Source organism: Marmota monax, unplaced genomic scaffold (assembly GCF_021218885.2).
Source record: "Marmota monax isolate L192 unplaced genomic scaffold, Marmota_monax_Labrador192_F-V1.1 WCK01_AAM20220418_F8-fsc00034, whole genome shotgun sequence".
Taxonomy (NCBI): Eukaryota; Metazoa; Chordata; class Mammalia; order Rodentia; family Sciuridae; genus Marmota; species Marmota monax.
In genome coordinates this window covers 8,265,763-8,285,425 of record NW_026693934.1, presented here as the reverse complement: position 1 = coordinate 8,285,425, position 19,663 = coordinate 8,265,763, and the positions used below count along the sequence as shown (strand labels likewise).

General features: G+C 37.5%; 1 protein-coding gene across 6 annotated transcripts in view; it reads right to left on the bottom strand.

Annotated features, from left to right (window-relative positions):
• Positions 1-19,663, bottom strand: part of Map3k19 (mitogen-activated protein kinase kinase kinase 19) — a 54,261-nt gene that overhangs the window by 11,089 nt on the left and 23,509 nt on the right. For 5 of the 6 annotated variants that reach the window (XR_006856020.2, XM_046463783.2, XM_058585391.1 and 2 more), the window contains 4 exons: positions 14,749-14,845; positions 8,445-8,523; positions 6,878-7,137; positions 587-630 (listed from right to left, as the gene is read on the bottom strand). Coding sequence is in view for 5 of the 6 variants with exons in the window: in XM_046463783.2 (XP_046319739.1) it covers positions 587-630; positions 6,878-7,137; positions 8,445-8,523; positions 14,749-14,845 (480 nt within the window). In the remaining variant the exon portion in view is untranslated. Of the gene's footprint in view, positions 1-586; positions 631-6,877; positions 7,138-8,444; positions 8,524-9,989; positions 10,147-14,748; positions 14,846-19,663 lie in introns of those variants that run through there. The other variant, XM_046463785.2, reaches the window with a different exon arrangement.

The following is a 19,663-nucleotide window of genomic DNA, read 5'->3' as shown; positions in this document are numbered from 1 at the left end:
TTTCAAAAGCTTTACTTATAAATTAGAACATCTTTTCACCACTGAAAAAAAGAATTACCTAGTTCCTACATAAGTTAAATTACTTCAAATGAAAATGTGTATAAGAAATATTCTTGGGGCTGGGGTTGTGGCTCAGCGGTAGAGTGCATGTGTGAGGCACTGGGTTCGATTCTCAGCACCACATACAAATAAATAAAATAAAGGTCCATCAACAGCTAAAAAATATTTTAAAAAAGAAATATTCTTGTCACATAAGAGATCTTTCACTCTACAGTATATCCTTTGTATCGTTTTAACTTTGTACTATGTTTCATATTTTATGTTTTCATAAAAATAAGTTACATATTTCTGAAAAAAAATATTCTTGCCTCATTATGTTGAGGACAGGAAACAGCTTGGAAAAGCAATGTATAAGGAAGGAGATGATTTTCTCAGGAATGATTTGCCAATCTATAATTTATATGAGTTCTTATTTTTCCAAGCTATAATTGCTGACTTTTTGATTCTGAATTGTTTGATAGTTTGTCCCTAACAACCAAAGTTCTTTACTTTTTAATTAAGTCAAAAATGTTAAAACTAATCTTACCTCGATTCTTCGGCTACTGTATTTCATATCAGAGGTAGAAACTTCTGCAAGAAGGAAAAATATAATTGGATATTCTTAGTAATAGAGTATGCACTGTCATAAGCCAGAGTTTGGAGGTGGAGTAATTTAGACCCTAAAGTCTGAGAAAAGTGTTAGAAATTAAGAGCTTTTCCCTGAGTAATCCACATGGAAGTGGGTATGGAATGACTATACAGAACTTTAAACAACTGCCACCAGGAGGGGTTATTTTATACAGTAGTTCACCCTTGTCCTCAGTTTCACTTTCCCCAGTTTCAGTTCTCTCTGGTCAACAGAGGTCTGAGAACATTAAATGGAAAATTCTGGAAATAAAAAATTCATAAGCATTAAATTGTATGCCATTCTGAGTAATGTAATGAGATCTCACAGGGTCATACTCTGTCCTGCTCAGGACATCATCCATGCAGTATACACTTCCCACCCATTAGTCACTTTCCAGCCATCTCAGTCATCAGGTACACTGTCACAGTTCTTGTGTTCAAGTAACCCTAATGTAGTAGCCTAATGTCCTGTAACAACACCTACATCATATCACCTCATTTCATCTCATCATATAAGCATTGTATCATGTCACACCATCACAGGAAGAAGTGTGAACACAGTGCAATCGGATATGGAGAGAGAGACCATATTCACATAATTTTTATTACACTATATTGTTATTATTGTTCTATATTACTATTAGTCATTGTTACTCTCTTACTGTGCCTCTTTTATAAATTAAACTTTATCATAGGTATGTATGTATACGAAGAAACAGTATACGTACTAATCAACAGTTTCAGGCATCTACTGGGAGACTTGGAATGGATTCCCCCATAGATAAGAGATAACTACTATATTTTGTATCTATATTCTGACTGAAATGCAATATCTCTGGATCAGAGATAAGACCATTTATTACTCACAGAACATCAAAATACCAGTTCCCCGCATCCAAATTCCTCACAGGGTGAAGTGATCAGAGGCATATGTTTACCAGATGTTTATGTATTGGGGGTGCATCACAGGAAGGAACCCTGAAATGCAACTCCAGCAGTATTACAGAGTGGTTGGCACATTGGCCTATCTTTTCCTCCTGACCAAGACTTTTACTCTGAAATGTAAGTAAATGTCTTTAGAACAAGGAGTAAGGTATTTTCCTAGGTTGGGCAATCTTCTGGAGGAACCTGGTGGAGGCAGGTCCTATCCTCTGTCTAAAAATTACACTAAACCCTTGCTCTCCCTACCCCAAGTTTGGCCACTCAGCATTTGGTTTTTAACCAACAGCAAGTGAATTTATTCTGTCTAGTGGTCATGTCCATTGGCAGTGGTGGCAGTGTCCAGTGTCCAGCAGGGGGCAGCAGTTCCTGTGGTGTGGCCTTAGCTGTGGCTTCAATTGCCTCACTTCCCTTAGTTTCTGCACATTTTATGAGCTTGGTTCTCCAAATATTTTGTAATTCTTGACAGGCTTAAAAGACTTTCAACAAACTCCTTTTCTTCTTAAACTAACCATGTTGATTTCATTTGCTTGCAGTCAAGAGTCCTGATTGATATGGATTACACAAATGGGATAAAGGAACACTTGTCTTTGCATTTGGCAAAGAAGGGAGTAGAGATGGGTAATGGTGAAAATTCAAGGTTTTCTTTTCCCCCTCCAGTTCGTGCCTACACCACCTAACCCTCCTTTTCTTTGAATTCATCTTCATTCTGAGACTAAATATGCTTCTTCTTTTTCCCATCACTACTAAAGTAGAAGCTGAATTCTGTTCAAAGTTGGCACGGTGCTAAAGCACACTGGCTTCAGAGATAGGCAGCCCAAGTCTGAACCCAGCCTCTGTAGCTCACTAACAAGGAGTCCTGGACACACACTTGTGTCTTTCAGTCTCAGTTTCCTTATTCCTAAAATATAGGATTTTAATAATATTAGAGGATATTTGTGCCTTGCATTCATAGGTACACAATAAATGATTATTGTACAACATGCATTTTGAAAACACACAGTTATGTGCTAGGTATGATGTGAGGTGCTTGGAGGTACAATGATTCTTGCCTTTATAATTTGAGGAAGACAGGCACATAAACAAATAATGATAATTCAGCATGATGGGTGCTACGTTGCTGGTAAGATCAGGACCCTATGGGAGTTCAAAGGAATTGGCTACTCTTCCGTTCATGGGGGGGCTCAGAAGTTTTTCCAGAGGAAGTGATATCTAAGGTGAGACCTAAAAGATGGCATAGTATTCCAACAGAAAGAACAGTATTTGGGGCTGGGGATGTGGCTCAAGCGGTAGCGCGCTCGCCTGGCCTGTGTGCTGCCCGGGTTCGATTCTCAGCACCACATACCAACAAAGATGTTGTGTCCGCCGAAAACTAAAAAAAATATATATATTAAAAAATTCTCTCTCCCTCCCTCTCTCTCTCTCTCTCTCTCTCTCTCTCTCTCTCTCTCTCTCTCTCTCTTAAAAAAAAACAGTATTTGTTCAGGGAATGGAAGGTATTTTGTAGTGCCAATGTTTATCATATGCTGAGGAAAAGTGGCAAGGTATGAGGCTAAAGAGTGGCTGCTCAAATGGGGAGCTAACTTTGTAGATTTCAAAGAAAAAGATTCTGAATCTACTTTGTGGTCCAGACTTGATGTTCATACCTTTAAACACAGCGTTTCAAATCACTGCTTCAACATGTGTTAAATGAAAAATGCTAGACCCCAAAGAGTACAAATTATATAATTCAACCTATATGAAGAACCTAAAATGGTCAAATTTATATTGAGACAGTAAACAGAGTGGTGATTACCAAGGGTTTTGAGGAGTGTGGTGGAAAGGAACTAATTTTTAGTGGGCACAGAGTTGCAGGTTTACAAGATGAAGGTATTCTGGGGGTAAATCATGGTGGTGTTTGCACAACAATGTGAATGTACTTAATACCACTGAACCATACACTTGAAAATGTCTAAATGGTAAATTTTACGTTATGTACATTTTACCACAATAATTTTTTAAAGTTAAAGCAACTCTCATTTAAAGTTTACTTAAACTGTTTCCTTTTCCCAAAATTCATATTTTTTTTTCCTTCACTTGGAAAGATGACTCACAGTTCCTCTGGAGTGCAATCTCCCTAATTTCAACAAGCCAATTAATGCAACTTTTTGGATGGTAAGTATGTTCCTGGTGGTTTAGCTAAAGGGTTTAGGACAGCAGTGGTAAGCAAACACCAACAACAACCTTTCCACATTGTGAGGAAAGGTTGGCATGAAAGCTTCTATATTTGTAACGAAATTTGGGGCTCCATGTAATTGGAGGTTGTTCTTAGACTCTTACACTAACTTGGGGATCCAGGAATGAGGCTAAAGAGGATTCAAGTCAGTAAGGAACCTGGCAACTAGCAGATACAAACTCAAATCCTCTTCATGGAAAACATCCTCAGTGTAGACGCTTAAGATTTCCATAGGAAAAATGCCAATAAGATATGAGCTCACAATAAAGACTTTCAAGTATTCAAAAGAAAGAAAAAAAGAAAAGAAAAGAGCCAACAGTAGTTCAAATCAATGGAAACTGGAAATAACAGATTTGGATCCTTCAAGGATTTCAGATTTGGGGATCACCAAATACAATACAGTTACAATGTCTTAAATGTTTAAAGATACTAAAGATGAAAAAAAATTAAGATAAAAAAGAAGAAATCAAAATGAAACATTCTCAAAAACGAACAAAGCATATTTGAAGAAGAAACAAATGGAACTTTAAAAATTGAAATATAATTGTTAAACTAAAAATTAAATTAAAAAATGAATGGGTCTGCTGGGGGTGGTAACACACATATTTGTAATCCCAGTGGCTTGGGAGACTGAGGGAGGAGGCTCATGAGTTCAAAGCTAGCCTCAACAATTTAGTGAGGCCCTAAGCAACTTAGCTAGACCCTCTCTTAAATTAAAAAATATAAAAAGGGCTGGGGATGTGGCTCAGAGGTTAAGGGACCCTGGCTTCAATCCTCGGTACCAGAAAAGAAAAAAAAAGGATTACCATCTTATATCATGACTACCACAATGAGATGCCACTCTACATCTACCAGAGAGGCTAAAGTTAAAAAGACTGGCAACAGGGCAACAGGATGTGCCTCAAATGGTAGCACGCTCACCTGGCATGCGTGAGGCACTGTGTTCCATCCTCAGCACCACGTAAAAATAAATAAATAAATAAAGATATTGTGTCCACCTAAAACTAAAAAATAATTTTTTTTAAAAAAAAAGACAGGCAACAAAAATGTTTGTGGGAATGTGAAGCAACTGATTGTTCACAAGGATATAAAATGGTACAACTACTTCAGAAACATACTGGCCATTTCTTTGTGTGTGCGTGGGGCAGCGGGTAATTGGGATTGAACTCAGGGGCACTCACCCACTGAGCCACACCCAGCCCTATTTTGTCTTCATTTAGAGACAGGGTATCCCTGAGTTGCTTCGCACCTTCTTTTTCTGAGGCTGGCTTTGAACTCACATCCTCCTGCCTCAGAAGGCATGCGCCACCGCACCCAGATTGGCCATTTCTTAAACATATAGCTACCCTATCCCCTGGCAAATTCATAGTAGTATATATAACAATCTAGAAGAATCTCAAAAATGTCAAGCTAAATGAAAAAAGGATCACATAAAAGAATATGTGCTATGCAATTCCATTTATGTGGAAATTTTAGAACAGGCAAAACTTATCTGTGGTGGAAAAAAAACAATATAGTTGTCTTGGGGTAATGGCTTAGTATAGAATGGGAAGGAGCATGAGAGAACATTTTGGAATTCATGTTAATGCTCTATATCTTGCTAAGACTTTGGGTTTCACAGACAATATGAGCTTGTAAATACTCAATGAAAGTACATCAATGTACACTTCCAAATGAAAAAAAAAAATCTTCAAACATATATGGAACTCTAATTAATAACAATCATCCTGACATTTTGGGGAAAAGTATACTGATATCTGCAATTTACTTTTAAATGCAACAAAATTAAGATGGATCAGATATATGATAAAGCAAAATAAAATGTTAAATGTGGAATCTAGGTGGTGAATATACAAGTATTCAGTGTAAAAAAATTCGACTTGTTGTATATTTGGAAAATATTATAAAATGTTGGAGAAAAAAATCAATGGATGGATTTAACAGCAGATTAGGTAATGCTGAAGATGATTAGTGAATTGGAAGACTTGTAAAAATAGAATTACCCAAAATGGAGAAAATAGGAAATGGAAAATTTGAAATCCAGGATAGAAGATACAGAAGAGAGAAAAATAAGTACTAATATGTAATCTAAACTGGGGATTCATAACCAGACTGTGCATAATTTAGCAAAGATAGAACTACAAGATATAATTGGTCATGCTGTACCTATTTTTAAAGCATCTTTTAAAAGGCTGTTTAAACTTGCATTTTAGATCACTCTCAGCTATCTCCCCAGGTCACTTATAATTCTTCTCATGTACTAGGTGACCCTATATAATCTGCACCCACTTCATTACAGTTCAAATCTCCTTTCCTCATACTCACCCCCTCTCACTCTGTACCAGCTACAATGTTCTACTTGTTCCCTGGAATATTTTCCCCTGAAACATAAACATAGCCCATTTCCTCTTCTTCTTCAACTATCTGTTCAAGTTACATTCTCAATGATGTGATCCCTCATTCACCCTATTTAAAAATTTCAAACTTCTTACTATAGTCTAAATGTCTGTGTTACCCTCAAATTCTTAACTCCCAAAGTGACAGCATTAAGAGGTGGGCCTTGGGGACTGATTAGGTCATGAAGGGGAAGCCCTCGGGAGTGGGTTTTAGCCTTTATGAAATAGACCAAGTGAGCTTGTTTGCTCCTTCCATAATGAGCGGGCTCAGCAAGAAGGTACCATCTATGAATCAGGAAATGAGACCCCACCAGACACCAAATTTTATGACATCTTGATCTTGAACTTCCCAGTCTCTAGAACTGAGAATAATAAATTTGTCAGTTTAGAAGCTACCCAGACTACATTCCCCTTGCCCACTTCTTTTTCTCCATAGCATTTGCCATCATCTAATGTTCTATATATTTTACTTGTTTACTAGTTTATTGTCTACCCTACTCCTACCCACCACCCATAGGAATGTGAATTGCACAAGGACAGGGTTACTGTGTCTTGTTCACTGCTATACCTTCAGCATTTATAATAATTCCTGGATATAATAAATAAATATTTATTGGTCAAAATAACAAAACAATCATGTGGAATTAAATGCTTAACTTACCTTCTAATTTTCTTTGCTGCCCCTTCAGAAAATGAGGAGCCTCTTCTCTGGTTACAGTTTTAGAGATGTCTGGTTCTAAGCAATGTCTGGGCAACAAAAAGTCCAAGTTCACATCACAGAGATCCTTGGAACTTTCTTCTTTCTTTGGAAGTAAAGGCTCCATGGTCAGCATCTTTGTCCTGAGGTCCACCATCTCAATTTCATTTGGGAGAGAAACAGAATTTGCTTGTGCCCATTCTTGATGCACTGAGGTTATCTGACTAAAAGAGGAGACACAGTTTGATTTAGAATCCATTCACTGCTACAGTTTAGCTCTGGAGTATCTCCCAAGGGCTCATGTGTTAAAGGCTTAGTCACTAGCCTATGGTTCTACTGGGAGACGGTAGAATCTTTTGGAGGCTGGGCTTAGTGGGAAGAAGTTAGGCCACTGGGAGGGGACATGTTTATTTTTGCCTCCTAGCCAGCATGAGGTGAGTAGCTCTTTCTCCATGCATTCCCTGCCATGATGGACTACCTCACTACAGGCCCCAAAACAACAGAGCCAAAGTGACTATGGACTGAAAACTCTAAAACTGTGAGCCAAGATATATCTTCCTCCTTTTCAGTTGATTATCTCCAATATTTGTCACAGCAATGGACAACTGATATGTTCACTATGTCTCCCTGATCTCCCATTCTCAGGCCAGTCTGATCTTACTGGAAAGTTTGGAGAACTATTTCCAAATGTAGTGGCTGAGTAGAATGGCTGTATCCTGAGAGGACAAGGTCTCTCCACACTATGACCCACTCCCCACTTCCTCTGCCCTTTGTACCTAGAACAAAAACTTGAACGGACTCAGTTCCAGTCCACTTCAGTTTTTCCTAGTCTTTATTTCCTGAAGCAGAGAAATCAGAGCCAGAGAGCAGGTGCAAGAACTGTGCCTTCTATCTCCAAAAGCATTAACCAGATCAATGCTTCTCAAACTATCTTTGGTAAAGGACCAATTTTTAAATTTTCCAATCCATTGTGGAATGTGACTTTGTAAAATATAGTAAAAATAAATTACTACAAAAATGAAAGAAAAATAAAAAACTTGCAGAAAATCATTCCCAATTTCTTAAAATTATCTGATCAATGAATCTAAGATTTTATTGTCAAATTTCTAAACAACTTTTAAAATAATTACCCTCAAGTTCTGTACAGATCTTATCATGAACTGGTCGTACATTTAAGACTCACATTTTGGATAGCATTTTTCTGAAGTGGGTTCAACAAACTGTTGCCCTGGGGCCTGGTCTGACCTTCAGCCTGTTCTTGTAGCTTTAATTGGATCACAGATACACTCATTTTTAATATATTGTCTATAGCAGCCTTCAATTAACAGTTGCAAAGTTGAATCATTGCCACAGAAATAATTGCCCACAAAGCCTGAAATATTTATTATTTGACCTCTGCCACATAATAGTTATTGTGACCTTTGCTTTAGAGCATTGTTTTGGATTGAATTACTGAAAATGTAGGTTGCCACATAAATATCATCACTTCCTACTTAAATTCAAATCAAACACCTCAAAGGATATTTCTTACCTGCATTCTTTCGAATCTTCTTGGCTCATTTCTTGGGGATGATTGACATCACTTGGAAAAGTCACAATAATCTCCACACCTATAGAAATGTATGATCAAAGAAAGTACTGAATTTCAGTGGTAATTGGAAGAACAGACTTTAACCAGCGTCTGAGGTTTAGCCATTTTTGTATCTTTCTTGTCCAGCATATGCTAAGTCCTAAACTAATGCTTACTTACAGAGCAAAAAATCTGAGCCAGAGTCAGTGGCACATGCCTGTAATTCCAGGGACTCAGGAGGCTGAGATAGGAGGATCAAAAATGCCAGACCATCCTGGGCAATTTAGGGAGAACTGTCTCAAAAACTAAAAAGGACTGGAAATGTAGTGCAGTAGTAAAGCACTCCAGGTTAAATCTTCAGTACTGAAAAAAGCAAAAAAAAAATCTGTATAATAAAAATTTCCAGATGTAAAATACCATTTTATGATGAGCAGCACTGTCTCCTGGGTGGAGAAAACACAGTTTTTTGTTTTTTGTTTTTTTCCAGTAAAGTGTAACCAATGACACCTACCTCCCAGGACTGCTGGGAGAATTAACTGAGAGAATTTATATAGCCTCAAAGCAACTTGCTTGTGTTTATAATTTTGTTCATCTCCCATTTGATTCCACAAATGATTCCCAGTGTAACCCTTAAGTGGAAAGTTTCAACTTGTAGAATCAATGCTCATTGCAATATCATGTTTAGCAAATTTATGTAAAAAACTAGTGTGGGGGAAAAAATAGTGTGGATCACTCTAAAATTTTACCAGTACTTTAAGGTTTGTTCAATCATTCACTTTTTCCCATCTGACAGACTTGTTAAATATATGCCAAGCCCAAGGCTCTGGGATGAAGATAAAGAAATAAACAACATGGGGCTATGGCCCTAGTGGAGATAAGAAGAAAGCAAAGAATGCAGGGGGATAGCCAGTGCTGTGGTACCAGTGTGAGGAGGGGCTTGTCAGTCCTTTGCACGTGTTTGTTTACTCCATCTGCGCGTGCCTGACAAGCAACTGTTTTATAAGCTCGGCTGACTGAGGATGCTAGGGATGAAGTATCACAAGGAGAATAAGGGAAGAGAGTGAATCAGAAAGATCTGGGTCAACATGCCTCCTCTGCCACTTCCTGGAAAGTCGCTCATAGCTATCATCATCTCATTTAGTATATTTTTATTGTTTTTAAAGGACTTTTGATATTTTATCTAATGCATATGAACCACTATAGTGACATTTTTTTTTTTTTTGTACTGAGGATAGAATAGAATCCAAGGGAGCTTTACCACTGAGCTTCATCCCCAGTTCTTTTCTTTTTTTTTTTTTTTTTTGAGACAAGGTCTCTCTAAATTGCTGTGGCTGGCATCGAACTTGCCATTCTCCTGCCTCAGTCTCTCAAGGTGCCAGGATTATAGGTGTGGACCACCACACCCCGAATGACAGCATATTTATTGTTCAGTTTCATACCTGTGCCTTTTAACGAGACTAATGCAAAAAGAAAATAAAATTTTCCAAAGGACAAAGTTTTACTTACAATTAGGCAGATGATAATGGTATTTACTGTCTTTGTCATCCAACATATTTTGTGGTATCATCAAAATGCATCTGGCTTTAGTTTCCTTCATGTTTAATCAGACAAAACAACTTGACTGTGTGCTTTCTAACATTATACAATAGCAAGAAATGCCTCCCTAAAAATGAAGGGTATATATTTTTTTAACTTTTCAAAGAACCTATTACCACACTAATAAAGGACTTGGAATTGTAGAGCTGGAAGGAATTTAGAAGTTATCTGATTCAAGCCCTTCATTTTAGAGACAATGAAAATGATAACCATGAGTTGTGTGGCATGCTGAAGGTCACTCTTCAACTTGAAAGGAAGATAGATGTTTTTCATAACAGTTTTGCAGTCATCCTCGTGTGTGAAAACCTAGCTGACATGTTAGAGTGAGAAAAACACACAGGATACATTCCAAATATCTAAACTGTCAATGTAAAGGATGTTCTGAGACAAAGGTTAGGTACATTCAGCGCTTTACTGTGGAAGCTAGAAAACTGAGTGTGTTCATGTGAGCCATATTTTAAAATGTATTTATAAATCCAGAACATTTTCAAGCAAATTCAAGGTACTCAAAAAGTCCAATTGACTGATTTCCTATTAAAACCAAGGAACAAAGATACAATAAGCAAGTATAGGAAATATCTGACTTTTTGGAAATTGTTAAGAGAATGGCTGTGGTCCTAATTATTGGTCCAAAATGGGAGGAAAAATGTACTGACTCTGAAGTCTTTTAGAAACATATAAATATTCCTTTGGATCTGTTTCTTGAATATCATGAATGGCCAAGGAGCCATGAATAAGGCCTCTGAACCTATCCAGTAGGTCAGGAAAGATGATGTTTTGTCATAGGTTAAAATAAAGCACTTGAGTGTTTTATCATGGCCAAGCGCATTTTTCACATAAGGAAGTGTAAATTAACCTTGCCAGAAAATGTTACCATAGAGAGAAATTAAAAGGCCACATTTCAACAAAGGCAGAAACACATTTGCTTCATAGAAAAAGGGAAAATGATGTTCATTAAATTTCAGAAAATGATCATTAACTTTTTGTTAAAGCCATTTTTATTAAAATAGAAACTTGCAATCTAACTCAGCCTAACCTATTCCAATGCAGAAAAATTATTGTCTCCAGAGAGGTCTTACTTTCATGTATGTTCCTTTTTTCTGTTTAAATTGATGCACATATCCATCTGGGTTATGAGTATTAAGGTTCGACATGCTTCCACATTCTTTCCATGTTTTGATAATTTCCCAATTTGTGAATCTCAACATAGATTATTTTAAAATTCTATCTTCCACATTCCTGTAAGTTCAGAAAGCTTACTTGAGAGACTAGGGCACATGGATTGCATGAAAATGACAATGTACAGGAAATCCTCTGTGCTAAGTGGGCGTCAGTAGAGGGAGAAGAGTCTTTGGTTAGTAGTAGGAGAATCTTTGGGGCCATGGCAGAGGCAGTATGACTTGAGGGTCAGTAGCCACCAGGCTTGAAATATAGTTATGGAAATTCTTCCTGATAGTCCAATCCAGAGTTTTCCTGTTATGGACTGTTTATGTCCTCCCAAAATTCATACGCTTGATCCCTTATCCACAGTGTGGCTGTATTTGGATATGGAGCCTCTGGTGAAGAAACTAAGATTGCATGAGGTCATAAGGATGGGGCCCTAATCCAATAGAATTAATGTCTATATAAGAAAAGATCCCAGAAAGCTCATTCCTTCCTACTCCTGCTTTCTCACTCTGTGTGGACAGAGGAAAGACCACATGAGAGAAAAGCAGCTTTCTGTAGACCAAAAAGAGAGCCCCTTACCAGAAGCTGATCCCTGCCAGAACCCCAATCTCGGATTTCCCAGTTTCCAGAACTATGAGAATATAAATGCTGTTTAAGCCACCTAGACTGTGGTACTTTGTTATGGCAGCCAGAGAGGACTGAGACATTTCTCTCTGATTTTTCAATGATTTATGAACTTTCTCACGTCTTTAAAAAGTTCTTCCTTTTTTATATTTAAAAAAATGTTTTAGTTGTTGATGAACTTTTATTTCATTCATTTATTTATATGTGGTGCTGAGATTAGAACCCAGTGCCTCACACATGCTAGGCAAGCACTCTACCACTGAGCCACAACCCCAGCCCCACTTTTTAATCCAACTAAGGGTTAATTCTGTTCCTGAAACTAAGAATCCTGACATATTTATATCGTATTTTAAAAAGGTTTTTTGTTTGTTTATGGTTACCAGGGATTGAACTCAGAGGCATTAAGCACTGAGCCACATACCCAACCCTTTTCTGTATTTTATTTAGAGACAGGGTCTCACTGAGTTGCTTAGCACCTCATTTTTGCTGAGGCTGGCTTTGAACTCTTGATCCTCCTGCCTCAGCTTCCTGAGCCACTGGAATTACAGACATGCGCCTGGCTAAAAAAGATTTCAACTTAAGGTCAGTAATTTTAGGAAACAGTTTCTTATTTTCTCGTGAAGACAGTAAGTTTACAGCTCAATTTCTAGTCTGTGCATGCTATCTTCTGGAAAAAATATATGATTGAGAAAGGCAAGTAGATTCTTCTATAAAGGAAAAGGTGGATTTTTGCCTGTAAATTGTATTTTACATGTTATCCTCTCTAACCCGTAATAAAGCAAATGCATGCTGCAAGAATTACTAAAGCTTTTCATGCAGAATGTTGAGGACTATGAAGTGATCCAAACTTTAGGAGTTTATATATATTTTAATTAATGATGTTCCCTTTTGTTGGATAATATGATGGAGAGATGTGAATTAAATGACTAAATATGTATAAACAGTCACATGGTGTATGTATAAGATGTTCATAAAGTATGGGAGCATTTTGAACATTAATAATTGGGCATGCTAGAACTGACATGTAATTGGTATTTAAAGAGATTAAATTGATATTTAAAGAGACATACATGACATTTAAGATAAAAATGCGCAACAATACTCAAAGAATCTCTTCATTCTGACTTTGGGACAGAAAAGAGGTACTAATTCAACCAAAATCTACCAACTCCAAGGAGAATTTTTGTAAGGTCCTTGCTTAGCATCTGGATGGCTGTCTTAAGTGACAGTCTCCATTTTAAGAAAAATTTTGCTTTCCCACCCAAGGGCATTTCTGAGAAAGGTTCACCATTCCCTCATATCAACCCAACCCTTTACCGCCACATTAGGACCCGCCCAGCTCTGATTCCTGAGCCTCCCCCATAAAAGTCCTGAACCCCAAGCCTGTTTTCCTCTCTCTGTCTATGAAGAGATGGACTTTATTGGTCAGCTTTGACAAATAAACTCTCGTGAGTATCTCTGCTTGGTCTCTGTCTTTCATTTCTTGCACACCTGTCTCCTGGTTCCTCACTTTCCTTTCAGTTTTCATAAGAAAGATCATCATTTCTTGGAAATTTATAACCCAACTTATTAAAGCTTAAAACTGCACAAGCTCACTGGAGATGCTGCCAAAGTGTTATGATTCCAATGTGAAACCGGAAGTATTATAGATCAATTTGAAAAGAATAGCTTTCACCGCAAATGGCAAGTCCTCTCCAAGTTAAGCAGAATAAATGGACGATTTCACCTCTTGGAAGGTGCCCCTGGGACACCATTAGGCTTCTGAGGACTTGGTTTTGAAGTCAATGGACATCAAAGGCAGACCACAAGGACTGTTTGGAAGGGGACCAAGAATTGTTTATTTTAATAAGCTCTTCCAGGCTTAATGGTGTTCATATATTAACTATTGCTAAATTTTTCTCTGCCCTCAGCCTAAGAGGAGAGTCCCAATGAATTTGAGGGAGGCAGGAAGCAGACCAGCAGAGGGCAGCAGGTACAAGGGATTGAAGGAGATGGAGCAAGGAAAGAGCTGCAGCCTTCAGGGAGATGCAAAGGGATGAGAAAAACAGGTATCTGAGAGAGCAGCTTCCCTGGAGTGTTAGACTAAGAAACCAGAAAATTGCCAGGGAGAAATTGGAGCAGTTCAAATAATCATTTAATTTGTGAAGGTTATAGATGAATAGTTGGTAACTCTTCTGGAGCAAGAATCTACAAATACCTGTGGTCTACAAAGGGCACATAGGGATATTGCAGGGTATTATATTTGAAGTAGGTGTTATTATGAAAAAATAAAGCCTCACAGGCTCACTCTCCCACCTTCCCCTCAAAAGGAACAATAGCTCAGGGACCATGGCTGATGGAGAAATGGTGGGCTCTAGAAGAGGGCAGATTCCTGGAGCTGTTAAGAAATGGGGGAAATTATGTCATTAGACAAAAAGGAAAGGGACAGAGAACTGAACTGGAGTTGAGTGGACTAAAGAGACAGGAAGCCAGGCCTATAATCCCAGCTGCTTGGGAGGCTAAAGCAGGAGGATCTCACAAGTTCAAAGTCAGCCTCAGCAAATTAGTGAGGCACTAAGCAACTTAGTGAGATCCTGTCTCAAAATGAAAAATAAAAAGGGTTGGGGTTGTGGCCTGGTAGTTAAGTTCTGCTGGGTTTAAAATTCCTGGCACCAAAGTGGGGTAGGGAGCCAGAAGAGATTTGCCCATTTAGATAGGGGTAACTTGCCAATACTCACTAATTCAGATATGGACCAAAGGACAGAATCATGAGTGGTTTTTATTTCACCTTGTGCTTTTCTGTATTTTCAAAGTTACACTGAATACTTCTGAAATTGGGGGAGAAACCCAAATAATCAATATTATCTTTGTAAACATATTAAGGACAGAAGTTGGATACCTTCTGTCCTGGGTGACCAGTCTTTTCCTTCACCCCTGAGATCTCCTTCTTCACTAACCAAAAAGGAATGACTGCAGTCTTCATCTTGGTCAAATTCCTGAAACATCATAAAATAAAAACAGTTATTCAATGTACTACTTTGTTGGCAGGATGAATGCTGAGTTTTCAAGGCTAAGTCTCACACTGTGGATTCTTTTTAAATTGGATGAGGAATTTAGGACTAAAATAATGGGAAAGTATCTACCCCTGGAGCACCAGGCTCAGATAGTCGCAGATGTTATTAATTGCATAATCAAAAACGAAGATCAAAGCGGAAATCACATGGACACATAGAAATTTAATATTTTATACTTTCTCATTTCAGCATTCAGGCTACTAAGCTGCCACAAATTCCATCTGGATGGGTAACTGGAAAGAATCCTTCAGCCACAGTCACAGTGAACAGCCCCAAAGGAACATGATCTTTTGTATAATGCCTCCTTGAGGCATTGTTTACGAATGGGCGAGTGGCAAGGATGTAAATCCCTGCCCCTTGTGGAAGCTACAGATATGACCCTAGACTGAAGGAAGCAGCAAAGCTGATTAGAGTTTTCACTCTGATGGCTTTGTGATCTAACCATGGTGCACAACTTCTCAAACTTCCTTTGTAACCTTTAGAAAATGATCATTATATTGAAAAACAGTTGAAAACAAACTTGATTTATAAAAAGTGCTTTAAGCTCTCTCTAAAGTGGAAATGTTTTCTTAGTTGTTGTTTGGTTCCTTCATTACAGTTGTTCTTGTTGATTTTTTTGTTTTTAAATGTCTAGAACCAGGTTGGGTATGTAGCTCAGTGGTGAATCACGTGCTTAGTATGTGAGAAGCCCTGGGTTCAATCCCCACAAGTCCCTGTGAACCCTGCCCCCCACCACCCCTACCACCTCCAATTTCTAGAACTACAACAGGGCAAATAGTAGTTAAAACATCCCATCACAACCTGAATGTTCTAACTGGCTTTCGTTTCTATGATCTGGGTGAATCACCTATTTCAGGGATCTCTGGATGAAAAGTCTTTGCCCTAAATTCAGGTGCCTGTCATCTGACAGTTCAGACAGTAGTGTATCCCAAAAGCTTTTGATATTTTATTCTTTGATTCCCAAGACAGCTTAGAAATTTTTTCTTGCTTTATTCATTATAATTATCACAGAAAATAATAAAAGTAAGAATCCTCCATTTATACTGCCATTGAAAATAGTTTAAAGTATTCAATCATGATAACTTAGTTGTCTCACTTACTTTTGTGCTGCAGTTCCTACTTTTATAAAACATTGTCTATCTCCTGGCACAGTTGAGCTGTCCTGTCTCAGCTCATACTGGCTGTCTGTAGCAGATGGATTCATTTTGCTCTCAGGCTGTTGTCAATTTCATTGCTTCTCTGCATTTCAAAAATTCTACCAAATCTGGCAAATTCCTCTCCTTCCCATTCAATTGCAAAAGAGGAGGACTTTACTCTTTCACAATGTATGTACATACCAAAAAAATTCTTTTTAAAAAGCAAGAGAAAAAATTGCCTAAAACCTGACAACTAAAAAGCAAACTCTGTTAACATAGAAAACATCTTTTCTTTATATTTTTCCTAAGTATTTAATAATCTAGTTGCATCATATAATTTTTTCTTTTTTTGGTACCAGATTTGAACTCAGGGGCACTTAACCACTGAGCCACATTCCCAGTTCTATTTTGTATTTTATTTAAAGTCAGGGTCTCACTGACTTGCTTAGTGTCTCCCTGTTGCAGAGGCTGGCTTTGAACACAAGATCCTCTTGCCTTAGCCTCTTGAGCTACTGGGATTACAGGCGTGCACCACCACACTCGGCATCATATAATTTTTTTGGCATGATATATATATATATTTTCACTTAAGTCGAGCATAAGTTCTCCCTGTCTCTCGCCACATGATCCCCCGCACTGCCTCTGCCAGCAAGAAGGACATCTTTAGATGTGGACCTGGACCTTGGATCAGGACTGTGAGCCTAAATATACCTCCTCTTCTCCTTATAACTTATAAACGATTAGCATAAATTTATAAGCAATTTATTAAGCAAACATCATTTTATTGGAATTAAATATTTTTCTTCAATTAATATCTATCAGAAGGTCATAGAAGTGTCCCTGTGTAATAAGTCTCTTAAGTCTTCGACTATAAGAGCCTTCTGCTTGTTAGGACATTTTTCATTCTTCATTATTACACATAGTGCTGTGGACATCTTGGCAATGCAAATCACAATTTTGCATTATTTTTTTTAGAGTAGATTCCTGGATAACAAATTATTAATCCAAAGAGTATGAAAAATCTTAACCTTTATTTACACATACTACTTTAAAAGTAGAGCTTACACCTACTATAATCCACCAGCAGTGTGTGTTCCACTACATTTCTTCCTTTATCAATTATAATCACTTTTCATTTTTATTAATGTACTATATAAGATTGGCTATCTTATTATTATTTGAATGTAAACACACTAATGAATAGGAAAGTTAGAGATAGTTTTAGATGCTTAATGATAATTTTTTTTTTTTAGTATTTATGGTTTTCACTCAGATCCTTAGTCTAGAATACTCGATGAGACCACAAAACATATTACTACCATTTCATATAGTTGAAGTGACTCAGTGAGATTTTTATGCTAAATTTTGGGGAAATAGCAACCTCATTTGAAAGTGTTAAATATACTACTGGTTCTCATGCTAAGTTTATAGGTTGGCTAATGAGCTCTGGTCAATCTCAACTGCTCAGTTCATTTAGCAGTTGGTCCTTTAGGAAGAGTTAGAAGACAGCAGAGTGTAAGCATACCTATCTACCTACAAAATACATAGCAATGTCTAGCATATACATATATATTGCCAGACATTGTTTTATGTACCTTACATATATTAACTAATTTTATTCTCACAACAAACTCTAAAGGTAGGAACTATTATTTTCATTTTATACACGAGACCCAGAGAAGTTGAGTAACTTACCCAAAGTCACATAGCTACCTGTTACAGAGCCAAGATTTACATTGTCAATACTCTGAAGTCTGGTTCCAAAGCTTGTAATCATTCTACTGTCTTTCTACCATGAATAGTTTGAAATAAAAAATTTCAACAAGAACTAGAAAGAAGAGAATCAATAATGAACAAAATGAAGTTGTGTTATGCAAGAAAAAATGAAAGATGTGTAATACGGATAAGGGTCCAATAAAAGTTTCTGCACTGGAATAAACCAAAAAACCATCAAAAACAAAAAAGATATTAGGAATAAGGTATACCTGAAAAATGATCCTGGAAAAAAAGGTTAATATCAAAGCAGCTCATTCTAATTTCTTATAGAATACTAATTATGAACAGTTTCAAGATATGCTTGGGGGTCACAAGGAAGAGAATTGAAATAATGACATCTAGTAGTGAGTGAAAGAGAGAAAGCATTAGCAACTTCTAAACACAGATGGATTTCATAACCCACTGACAGCAAACCAGGAGGCTCAAGATGGAAGAGAAATAGAGCATAGCATTCTAACTGCAAATACTAGATCACCAAGTAGAAGAGAAAAACAGCCTCAAAATCATAGGCAATGAATTTGGAAAGGGTCTCTTCAGATGAAGAAAGACTGGGAGAGTCTGTACAGAGCTTCTCACAAGCAGTCCTACCAGCAAGGCAGCTACTTGTATTTGTACATTATAAAAACCTATTTCAGACAAGCAAGAAGAGATGCAAGCCTCCATTCAAAGAAAAGAAGTGAAGATGACCTTGAGTTTTGCTGTTTAAACCCAGAGAAAGCACTAGGGGGAAAAAGGCAAGTCCAACAGTGAAAAAGTCTATTTCACTCTCAAAAATGAGTTCAGAGTTTATTTCAACACCACAGTTAAAAAAATATATATATATTTTATATTTATTTTATTTCACTATATATATATATATATATATATATATATATATTTCACTATATATATATATAGTGAAAGTTCAATAAAACCTTTGAAAGTGCATGAAAAATGTGCTAATATGAAGGGATTTTTAGTCCTTTTAAAAATTGTTGAACTATACCATAACAAATGAAAAGTAAACATGTCTATTAGTTTCTTTTGGGGGAGGGTACCAGGGATTGAACTCAGGGGTATTTGACAACTGAGCCACCTCTCCAGCCCTATTTTGTATTTTATTTAGAGGCAGGGTCTCACTAAGTTGCTTAGCACCTCGATTTTGCTGAGACTGGCTTTGACCATCGGGATCCTCCTGCCTCAGCCTCCTGAGCCCCTGGGATTACAGGCATGAGCCACTGAACTTGGCTGTGTCTATTAATTTCTAATGCATGACATTCACTTTATAGATTGGTCTTTAGGTGTTTTATTTCTTTTATTATTTAGTATTAGTAGCAAAAACCAATGTAAGCCAAGCGTGGTGGTGCACACCGGTAATCTCAGCTGCTCTGGAGACTGAGGCAGGAGGATCACAAGTTCAAAGCCAGCTTCAGCAATTTAGCGATGCCCTAAGCAACTCAGCGAGACTCTGTCTCTAAAAAAAATATTTTAAAAAGGGGTGAGTTTGTGGATCGGTGGTTAAGCACCTCTGAGTTCAATCCCTGGCACTAAAACAACAACAACAACCAACCAAACAAACAAATAAACAAAACACCAATGCAGCCCCACAGCAGGGCTTCTCAGCCAGCGCTATTAACATTTAGGGCTAAATAATTCCTCCTTATGGGGCCATCCTGTGCCTTGCAAATACTAAGCAGTGAACTTGGCCTCTACCCACTAGATGCATTCTGTTCTTCCCTATTTCTGACACCAAAAATGTCTGTAAACATTACCAAACATCCCCTGTGAGCAAAATCACACCCCTCCCCATGAGAGTCAGGATATTAAAGTCACTTTGGTAAGATGTTGA